Source organism: Suricata suricatta, chromosome 8 (genome assembly GCF_006229205.1).
Source record: "Suricata suricatta isolate VVHF042 chromosome 8, meerkat_22Aug2017_6uvM2_HiC, whole genome shotgun sequence".
In the NCBI taxonomy this organism is placed as follows: Eukaryota; Metazoa; Chordata; class Mammalia; order Carnivora; family Herpestidae; genus Suricata; species Suricata suricatta.
Genome location: NC_043707.1, coordinates 39275508 through 39286804, shown reverse-complemented (window position 1 = coordinate 39286804; position 11297 = coordinate 39275508). Strand labels below are relative to the sequence as shown.

At 41.5% G+C, this 11297-nt stretch overlaps 1 protein-coding gene across 1 annotated transcript in view; it reads right to left on the bottom strand.

The window, feature by feature from the left end:
- The window catches only part of LOC115297585 (trichohyalin-like), a 12705-nt gene extending 1829 nt beyond the window's left edge, over positions 1-10876 (bottom strand). The window contains exons 1-3 of the mRNA XM_029945776.1: positions 10781-10876; positions 1297-1464; positions 3-572 (exon numbers count right to left, since the gene is read on the bottom strand). Coding sequence (XP_029801636.1) covers positions 3-572; positions 1297-1464; positions 10781-10876 — 834 coding nt within the window. The remainder of the gene's footprint in view (positions 1-2; positions 573-1296; positions 1465-10780) is intronic.
- Positions 10877-11297: the final 421 nt, after the last annotated feature.

The window sequence follows — 11297 nt, the reverse complement described above, 5'->3', positions numbered from 1 at the left end:
CTCTCCTCCTGCTCACGTCTCTCCTGCCTCTGCTCCTGCTCGAGTCTCTCCTCCTGCTCGCGCCTCAGCTGCTGCTCGCGCCTCCGCTCCTGCTCCAGGCGCGGCGCCTCCTGCTCCGGTTTCTGCCTTTGCAGATGCTCTTCTTCCTGGAGCTCGCGCCTCTCTTGCCTTTGCTCTCGGTCAAGAAATCCCTCAGCCTCCCGACCCTTGCGCCTCTTTAGCCGCCCTTCCTCCTCCGGGCGCTCTCCCGGTTCTCGCCTCTGCAGCCGCTGCTTGTCCTCCTCCGCGAGCTCCCGCTCCAGTTCCTGCCTTTCCTGCCTGTGTTCTTCCAGTTGTCTGTCCCGGGGCTCAAATCTCCCCTCGTCCTCTTGCCCGGGATCTTGTAGCGAGTTCTTCTTTCCCTCACACCTGGCCCCCTTCTCATCCAGCCCGGAAGCCTGGCTGAGAGCATAGTAACAAGCCTGAGCCACCTTGAAAACGAACAGGAGGAATTCATTGAAATCGACATGTCCGTTACAGTCGCGATCCAGAAGTTCCAGGATCAGATCTACTGTCTCAGGGTCGTGTGGTCTCTATGGAAAAATGAAAACAACAATTTTACAATATTATTTACAAATAGTAAACTTCCACTCATACACACAATGAATATTGTGTGATATGCTGACACTCAGAAGACATTAAAAGCAATTAGAAAAACATCCAGTGTTTTTTTTAAGGCTCGTCCCTATGTAAAATGTGAAGACTTCGTTTTAAAGCATACATTTGTTGGAGATTTTTGTAACTTCTAATTTAATGCTGAAAGAAAAGAACCCAAGTTCTTTGTAGCTGGGTGAATAAGAATGAACTCATCCTCAGGAGAGAAATAACGAAAAATTTTGAAGTTTTACAGCAGCCATTTCTGTCTGAAATGGTACCCTTGATTGATTTTTATCCCATGTTTGAAAACAGAACAAAAGTTTATGTTAACACCATTTTACTAGCGAAGACTCTGTTTTTAATTATTAAAATTTGGAAGTAAATTTAAATTCCTTCCAAATTTAGTTTGATCTGACATTTTTGGTGATAACTACCAATGTTCATTCACATTGATGTTCCCATCAAATACATGAAATACTTGCTAGCAACTTTAAGTACTCAGACTACAATCAGTTAAGTGCCTTCAGACTCAGATGAATGAAGAATGTAGTGTAGTAGTATAAGATGGATACAAAGTCACCACTCTTCTTTGCTATGATCTCTCCTAAGAAGAAATTTTATAACCCTAAATCAATAGATTTCCTTTCTGTTACTTCTTACCCGAAGGACATCTCCAAATTCCCTTTCAAGGAGATTCTTCAGGTCTTTCTTGCTTATTGCTGCCCCATCACAATCATGTGAGGCATATTGATTGAAAATTTCAGTGATGTCGAGGATGCTTCTCAGAAGTGGAGACATTTTTTTCCCTTCCTTCAACTTCAAGTAAATCTAGAAGAATAAAGTAAGATCCAGAATTAAAACTCAAGTTTTCAACTTGGGGAGGCTTCATCCACACTGTTTCAGTCAGAGCCCTAAATTTGCAAAAGTAATTCTTTTCTTTTCTTTTTGAATTTATCTTATTTTTATTTATTTTGAGAGAGAGAGAGAACCGCAAGTGAGGGAGGGACACAGAGGGAGGGAGAGAGAGAATCCCAAGCAGGTTCCACACTGTCAGCACCCAGCTCTACATGGGGCTTGATCTCATCAACCTGATATCATGACCAGAGCTGAAATCAAGAGTCAGACATTTAACTGACTGAGCCACCCAGGTGCCCCAACAGTAGTTATTTTCAAACTGGGCTCTCAAAGCATTTTATTTTTGAATATTGTACTTAGAAAGAGGAAGACAGATCCTGAGAAATTTCAAGCTAAGGAATTATCTTCAGACTTTTTATTGTCTAGTCAATCTGGATTATCCATATCCTTTACTTCTGTCTCTTCCTGCTCCCTAGCACATTTCAGATCAAATAGTGAATACTGTAGAAATTTAAATTTGATATTTTGCTATTCATAAGCAACTTTCTCTAAAGTTGAATAAAGAATAGGTAAAAGCCAAAAGGTGAAGGAAGATTTGAGAGTATCTTAAAGTAGGTAGAAGCCATGTAGATCTAATTGTGGCAGCAAAACATTTGGTGGTAACCAGAAAAATAAAAAGGGAACGTGGATTATTTTCCAACATTGTAGTACATATGAGATCTATGAGGATAATTCGTAAGTCACTATTTCTAAGATTAAGCACCACTTCTTCCTAGGCAAAGGTGGCATTAGCATATTCAGATATAACATAATAATGCAGAAAACAGTACATATTATTTGCATTAACTTGTTATTATGCTCTCAGCCAACACTCAGTTATTGGTTGGGTTCTTTAATTATTTCTCAACTCCAATACCTCAGATGTCATAACTACATGAAGATGGCCCATATTGAGTAGAACCAATATACAAAGAGTACTGAGGACTGGCAACCTCTTGAGATGGCAATTTTTAGGAAGATGAACCCGATAAGAGTCACACATGAACCACCCTCCGCACGCTGATGTGTAAACAAACTTAAAGAATTCAGAGACTTGGGAGAAGAACCAGGTTTCCATTTGAGTGAGGGCTCCAGCTATAAAATGGTATGGAGTTAGTGGGAGTGTGATATCCCTGGAAGATACTGATTCTTTCTGGTACATAGACCCTCCTGACCCCCGCCCAGCATCTACTACAGCTGGACAGTGAATTTTACAGAAGAATATTATCCCATTGGCTGGGACTTACCCACTTCACGAAAGGAAGCTGAGCGCTCGCTGACACTGCTGGCAAGTGTACTGGGCAGCTGGGAGCTGGGCCTTTTATAGGGGATTTAATTGTGCCCTGAAGAGCAACTTGGGAAGGAGACACCCACTCTGTGGGATGGCCTGATTCATTCCTAACCAAGCCCAGCTCCACCTCTGTCTCCAAGAATGACTTGTTTATCTCACAATTTGCTCATGTAGCTTTTTGACATGAGGTTCACAGACCTTGCCTCCTGACAGTTAAAGTACTATTGATGCCACTTAACATGAATGGATAGAATATTCGAGAGAATCTATAATTTTTTAAGGTGCTAACATTTAAATAAAACAGTGAAAAGAAAGTAATGTACAGAATCTTAATTAATTATGACTTCATAAAAAAGTAGTAACCTCTAGGTCCTTCACTTTATAAAAGATATAAATTCTAGAATGAGGTTAAATAGAAACTTTAACATAAACTGGTAAGAACTAAATAATACAACTCTGCCTGAAGCAATTCTAGGATGATGAGAGTGTATAAAGAGTTGGTTTTAGTTTTTTCTCTAAAAATGAGGGTGGGAAAAAGTTTGCATTTGTTTTTTTTTGGTCTTATGATGATTTCCCTACAGACTGGGATTGCCTCTTTGGTAAGCAGCTTTGACACCTTAAAAATACGTTTTCATTAATTGTTTATAAAAGAGATTTGTGGGGCACCTGGGTGGCTCAGTCAGTAAAGCATTTGACCTTGGCTCAGGTCATGATCTCCTCTTCTTTGAGCTCCACGTCAGGCTCTGTGCTGACAGCTCAGCTCAGAGCCTGGAGCTGCTTCAGATCCTGTGTCTCCTTTCTCTGCTCTTTCCCACTCACACTCTGTCTCTCAAAAACATTAAAAAATAACAATAAAAAAAGAGAATATGAAATCTGTGAAATTTCATTCTTAAGGTACTACATCTAAATGAAGTTTGCGCATTTCTTTTCTCATTAGCATATTGATGCCCCTGGAGAAAAAGAGCTGGTGTAATGCATTATTGTAGATATAATCATCCTACTCAGCCCAAGTTACTAATGACTATGACATTTAAACACTTGAGTCTGCTTCTCCTAAAAGCACATTAAGGTAATCGGTCATTCTAGCCCATTATATCTGTCAGGCCTTTCTCAACCCTGGTGATCACTTGCACATCTCAGCTCTGTTTTATTGTAAGGAACTGGATTTTTCCTTGGTTGTCAGTGACTTCCACCCTTACATTTCAGACTTTATGAAACTTTGGTTCACAATAGGTTTATGTAGACTATTAAATGATTCAATGGCTTTCAACATTTCTATCTTCTCCTTTGTCCAACACATCCAACTATTGGTTTTCTGAATTTTGAGGAGACTCTGTAGGGCCCTTCAAAGAGAAGAGTTAGAACCTAAATTTTGAGGGCACTATATTATGTGCAGATTGGTGCAAGTGACAGTAGAGTTGAATTCTTTTTCTCTCCTCATTTGCTGCCATCCCAAAGGTGGGCAAAGAGGAAAGTGGAAGTGAGAGGTGGTAAGAAGACAGTCGCATAATTTGCATCCTTAAGGACTTTTGCACTGGAGCCTATGACCTAGGCATTTTCCTGGAACTGTCACTGTTTCTTGGGATCAGATAGCAAACTTAATGTTTTCTTTTTTCCTTTCTGTTTAGGGGTCTATGCAGTTCTCTTGGCCTTTGGATTCTGGGGTAGAGCCATCATGGGCACTGTGTACAACGTGACCACAGATCATCTCAGCACCTCTATTCTCACAGAGGGATAGCCTATTTTTATGGGTGTCTTTCAAGGAATTCCCTGGACAAACCCTGATTTGTGTCTGATTCTGCTGTTATCCATGAGTATGTGATCTGTTGGGGAACCCAACCCAGGTGTTGGGATTCATTGTGTGATTCTGTTACCTTCCTGTAGTCAATACACTCAAAAGGACACTGGAGAATAATGGGAAAATATTAATCATTCTTAAAATCATGGGTAAGCAAGCAAAACAATATAGAGGCAAACCCCAAAGCAAAGTGCTTCTGAATAGCTTTGAGAAAATAGCTGAAATCGCTTTCAGAAAAGCTTTTAGAAAAGCTCCCCCCTCGTTCTGAATGAAGCTAGATATTTAATCTAGTGATGGCTCGCTTAGCTACTCTTGTTTGGAGTCAGCACACCATGAGGCAAAATATTTAAAAACCTGAAAAACCTAAGAGAGTTAACCTGTTTTTCTTGCTGCTCTTTGTCCATCATCAGAAAAATTGTAAGTTCAAATGCTAAATTCTAAAATCAGGTTTGATATTCTCCTAATGAAGTGGCCCTCGTTACTATATAATGTTCTTTTAATTAACACATTATCATTATTTTAAAATCCCATTAAAAGGAAGCTTCTGACATGATGTTTGGACAGGGAAATAATTGTCATTGTTTTCTAGTTCCTTAAAAGGTTGATAAATGCCAAAGAATGTAGAAAATTATCAAGCCCTAACATATTGGTTCAACCTGTTGTTGTTGTTGTTTTTAAAGACCAACTGGGAATCTTTGAAATGTAGCAGTGTTCTCTCATTATGAAATGTAGCAGTTTCACTTATTATGGTTCATCAGAAAATAATGGTGTTTTTCATAATTTGAGGATCTCCATCCTTTTTATAGACAGAAAAAATTTCATTACCTTTCTTTTATAAGGCTAAGGCACTGAGAGGTTGAAAATACTATTGACTGGCCCAGGAAGGACCCAAGTGCCCCTGCTCCATTCTGCAAGAATGTCCTTCTTTATTAAGGGTTAATGCTACTGGGTCCAGAGCACAGTTACAGTATTGTATTATTACATGGCTTTGAGACTTGGGCTTTTCATTACAGAGGAACCTAAAAGAGAAAATAAAATTTATATCACTCAGATGCTTAAAATTTTTTTAAGTTTATTTCTTTATTTTGAGAGAGAGAGAGTGAGCATGTGCACATGTGGAGGGGTGAGGCAGAGAGAGGGAGAGAGAGAATCCCAAGCAGGTTCTGTGGTGTCATCATGAGCTTGGTAAAGGGCTCGATCCCATGACCATGAGATCATGACCTGAGCTGAAACCAAAAGCCAATTGCTCAACTGACTGAGCCACCCAGGCGCCCCATCAGATGGTTTAATATTATGTCAATCATGCTCAAATCTTTCAGGGTGGAGCTCTGCTGGCTTAACAGAACTAAGGAAGTATTAGGTTTCCCTCATCTATACTAAGCAAAAGCTCATATCTCATGTTCTCCGGTAAAAACCCAGAAAAAGTAAATAATAGATTTGACATTCTGTGGCTTTCTACCAGGACCAGCCCCTATCTTGGCTTTACTGGAAAACCACCAAGTGAAAATTAAAAAAACTTTTTTAAATGTTTATTTACTTGAGAGAGAGAGAGAGAGAGAGAGAGAGAGAGAGAGAGAGAGAGAGAGAACATGAGTGGTGGAGGAGCAGAGAGAGAGGGAGACACAGAATCTGAAGTAGGCTCCAGGCTCTGTGCTGTCAGCTCAGAGCATGATGCGAACTTGAACCCACGGACTGAGAGATCATCACCTGAGCTGAAGTCAGATGCTTAACTGACTGAGCCACCCAGGTGCCCCGAAGTGAAAATATAGATAAAGCAGAAAAGGTGTCAGTGTCATCCTAAGCCTAATGGGTTTTCCAGACCACAATAAGAGCCACAATGTGGAACTCTGGGAAAATGTCTAAATAGGATGATTTCAAATGGCTTTAAAAAATAAGATTGTTCGCTAAACTCTCTAAAAACCTCTCAAATGAAGAAATTTTTGTTCAAATTATGTGTGAACCCTTCTGAGTTTTCCTATTGTTTTTTTCTTTTTCATTGATCCATCTGCTGGGACCATACCTCTGCCTGTCTAAGACCTACTATATTTTCTCTGAGGCCCCGTACAAGTTCCATCTCTTTCCACAACCTTCTTTTACCTGTACATATAATGATCTTCCAGTTAAGAAAATTTACACAGCATGCATAATCAGCATCATACTACCTAGCACTACTTAATGTGTGATTTCAGATTTTTTCTCTATTTTATTGGGGGCTCTTTTTGTCTTCTCAATTAGGTTTTAAGTTCCTTAAAGGCAATGCTGTATCTTCCATTTTGACTAGGTGTTTAGTGAAGTCCTTACTGATATGATATAATTTTATTGCATTGCAGCAGTTTAAATGGCCAGCAGGTCAGAATGCCGATGAGCTGCTTGATCTGGGACGGAGCTCTCTGGGTCTGGGATGAAAGCATCTACCATAATGGGAGTCAGCCCTCCTGGGGCCTCTTTCTAGTTTTGCCACGCCACGTGTAGGACAGGTGACAGAGAAGGCATTACTCACCCCTCTCTGCCTTCCCCCATGCCCATCACTTCACCCCTCTGTTAGGTGAGGAGCTGTAAGATATGAATCCCTCCTCAGAGAGGAGCTGTGATAATTACAGCTTGTAAAGCATTTGTGATTCTTAGATATAAAGGGACTAATTATTATGATCATTAATAATTCTTAATTTTTATCTTCTTTAAGGTAAATTATTCTTGCTTTAATTATACCCCCACCCTGGTGGTAATTATACCTCTGAGAGTCAGCAGATGCTTTCATCATGCCGTGCGGGTGACGGGGCATGGGTGCCCAGGGAGGACACTTCCACCTTCTGCTGACTCCCGCTCTCACCCAGAAGAGCAGAGGGCTCCTGACTTTCTTTGTCATTAAACTGGTCACAGACTTCAAGAGATTTTTTTCCCTCTGTCCTGTAACTATATCCTCACCAGCAGCTCCTCAACTGCACAGTGTTGGGATCGATCAAAGGACACACTGAGTGGAAAAAATGAGTTGAATTTTAATAATTTGGTGAACACTCTGAAGGAAGGACACAGACATCTCTGGTTGGGTGCTGGACACTTTATGGTTCTATTATAAAAAGACTCACAACTGCCATATAAGAGAAGGGCCACAGCTCCTCAGTGTCAAGTGCTGTGTGACATTCTCTATTGGACTTAGATCTGCTCCTAGTGTAATGCTTTTTGGGATGAGGCAAGAGGATATGCATCTAAAGAACTAAAAACTAAGAACTTTGAATGTGGACGAGAGCAGGTGGGCATTCTCCAGTCTGCCTTAGATTATTTTCTCCAGACCCAGACATTCAACAATCACCCATGTCATGATACTGCTATTGTGTCCTAATCTTAGGTGTTTCAGCACCCTGAATCGCACCCAATTCTTGATGGAAGGATGGAAGAGGAACAAGGAGGGGCCAATGTTCAGAATTTTCGTGGCTTTCATTCTGGTCCTCCCTCTTTGGAAGAGGGCACACTTCCCTGGGGTTGGCCTCCCCCTCTGCCCCGGCAGCCTTCCTTCAGTTGCCTTCCTTGGCTCCTTTCTCTTTTCTTCTTTTGAAAAAAACCTTTTCATTGCTCCATCTCATCCTCAAAACTCAAGTGAGGGAAATAGGAAAGGGCTGAGGGACTTCGGACAGGACCAGTCAAGGTCCTTGTCCCTTTGTCTCAAATGATGATCTGAGTGAGCTCCTAGCATTTGCCGTGACACAGAAGATGGCTGTGAGGTTGTTTCCCCATCCCTTCCTTCTGAGGTGGTCTCTCTGGCCCACAAGTGTTCCGTCCCTGTTCTGTGCCAGGCACGGTGCTAGGCACCGCCATTCTCACTACCAGGCACTCCACCCTGCCTTCTGATGATTTGGAGTGGGACATGTTTAATTCCCAAAATAAGGCTCTGTCTTAGAATTTCCTTGGATATGCAAAATACGTTCTTCTAAGAACACACACACAAAGCTAGTAATAGCAATCACCTGCAGGGAGAGAAATGGGGAAGTGTCTTTTTTTTACGAGATGTACTTTCTCATACTTTTTGATATTTGAACCATGTCAACGTGTTGTCTATGTAAAATATTAAATACATTGAATCCTAAGAACAAAAGTTTAATTCCAAGAGAAGAAACAAAGAGAAGGTAACTGGCAGATAGGAGGTAGAGGAAATCAAACATTTTATTCTAAGATGTAAAAGAGCAGAAACAGGAGAGTTTCTAGGAGTCGGTGCTTCTAGAAGGCAAGAATGCATCTCATTTACTGACGTGGTATTGCATCTTGCAGGGTACTTGGGGATTCATATATACTTTTTTAGTTGCAATGAAATGAAGTAGCCCTTAAAATATTTGAACCTTAAAACTCACAAAAGTGGTTGCACACTAAGCATTCATTTTAGTCGTTTAGTTATTCTGCCAGGTGTATAATCAGGACTTTTGAGATAGTTTTCTTTGAGGCTTTTCCTTATCTGCAGATGAAGGGTGCTGTGGATGCTGCTTCTCCAGCTGTCTAATTAGCCCCAGCTGGCTCTGGGCTCGCAGCTGGCTGGCTGTCAGTTCTGATCGAAGCGTGCACTGTGAGTGGTTCATCTATAACTGCACCGTTTGAAAGCATTTCCCAAATTACAAGAAAAAGTGCTTCAGCAGCACAAATGGAGTCTTTGAAGTGAACCACTACCTGCATAGGTACGGCACATGGGGAATGCTTCCAAGTCCTCATAGGGCAAAAAGTCCGCTTTTCTGACATTAATGTAATCCCTCCTTTCAGTGCCAGTAGATTTCAAAATTAGATCTGAGGTCCCTTATGTCATGCAAGATGCAAAACTCTTTGAAAGTCTCTGAATGCAAACTCTAAAATAGTGCTTGTACGACCTTACTTGTCCCGTGAATGTTCACAGCCATCTTGCTCCTCAGCTAATCAAAACTTTCAGTGAGGGGCGCCTGAGTGGTTCAGTCAGTTGGGCATCTGACTTCAGCTCAAGTCATGATCTTGCAGTGTGTGAGTTCGAGCCCCGCTTTGGGCTCTGTCCTATCAGCTCAGAGCCTGGAGCCTGCTTCGAATTCTGTGTCTCCCCCTCTCTCCTTACGTCCCCCACTCTCTCTCTCTCTCTCTCTCAAACACAAGTGAATATTAAAAAAAACCCCTATATACATTATACAATGGGAGGCACTGCACTAGATGAAAAGAAGATCCCATCCTGGGCATTCAGAGTTTGATATAATTGTGAAACCTGGTTATAATCCACGAACGGGTCTATGGGTTAAAGAAGAAAGCACCGCTGATGGCTAACATAGTTCGAAAAGGCTTCTGGGAGGAGATGGTGCTTGTTTTGGATAAAAGGAGTGGATTCCAACCGGGGCAAGGATTTTAGGCATTCCAGGCAGCATGTGGAAAGCTGGGGAGTAGGAATTTGTTGATTGAAGGAATGAATGAATTGCACTTATGCCTTACGTACAAGACCACATATAAGTGCCATGGTCAGAAAGTAGCCCTAGAAGAGTTCAGAAGTTCATTTTCAATGGGACATTAGAAGGAAGGAGAACATGTGAGAGAAGTTATAATGAGCCATGAAATTGGAGGGAGGGCATAATTTTATTTTATTTATTATTTATTTATATATATATATATATATATATTTTTTTTTTTTAAGTCTTGCTGGGGCTGTGGAGTGAGTGGCTGGATTGTCCTGGTCTCAAGGGACTGAGAATAAGGAGGGCAAGGACAAGAGTAGTGACAATAAAACTAATATCCCAGTTCTTGTTACACTGCCCTGGTCAGTGGTTCCTTCTGGAGATTTGAAACACAGCTTTGGAGAAAGAAATTATTCTTACCGAAGGGCTAGTTTCATATCTGTAATTTAAAAGAGTTCCAAGAGTATCACCTGAGCCTGGCTGAACTTCCCCTGCTATTATTATTCAGATGACGGCTTGACTAAGCACAATTTGCAGCAGTGAGGAACAAGTGCCTGGGGCCCCAGCCGAGGCCAGCCTAAGCTAGTGGACTGGCTTTGCCCGTATTTAGACAATGGTTCATGGAGGAGGCCTCATCTTTCTAATCCAAGCATCTGAAATATTTTAGTCTTATCCTCTGTACTCAGCATCATATGATCAGTTAAGTCTAATCAAATTTACTGAGCACTGGTCCAGGTATGGACAATGAAAAGATGGGAGATCACTCTGTCCTACATCTTCAGTTTGGTGGAGGGAGTTTGGCTTATGTGTCGTGGTGGAGTTTTTTGGTGTTTCTGTGACTATCACCACCACTACTACCACTCTCGTCATCATCAGTACTGGGAGCCAGACATGATGGTAGCTGTTGTTTCACCTTCCTAACTGGTCTGGTGTGGTGAGCACATTTATTCTCATTTTGTCGGTGGGGAACTTGAGAGCTTGAGATATGAAGTGACTTCTCTAGGGCTGAAGAGTTGGCAAGTGGTGAAGCTGGAATTTGAATCCAGATCTGTCTGACTCTAAAACCCATGCTCTTCTACCGTCATCAGTACTACTCCTTTAATTCTTTGCGGCCTGGGTGAAGGTGACAATACTTTGTTATGGAAAGTACCATATCACGATAAAAGATCTTCCCTTTACCACTCCTCCTCACGGTCAGCTAATGCCCTTGTGCCCTCCATGTGGCTAGAACAAACACATGCTGTATAGTGGGGCAGCCCTCATCAAGGCCGCTGCGTCAGTCACAAGCACA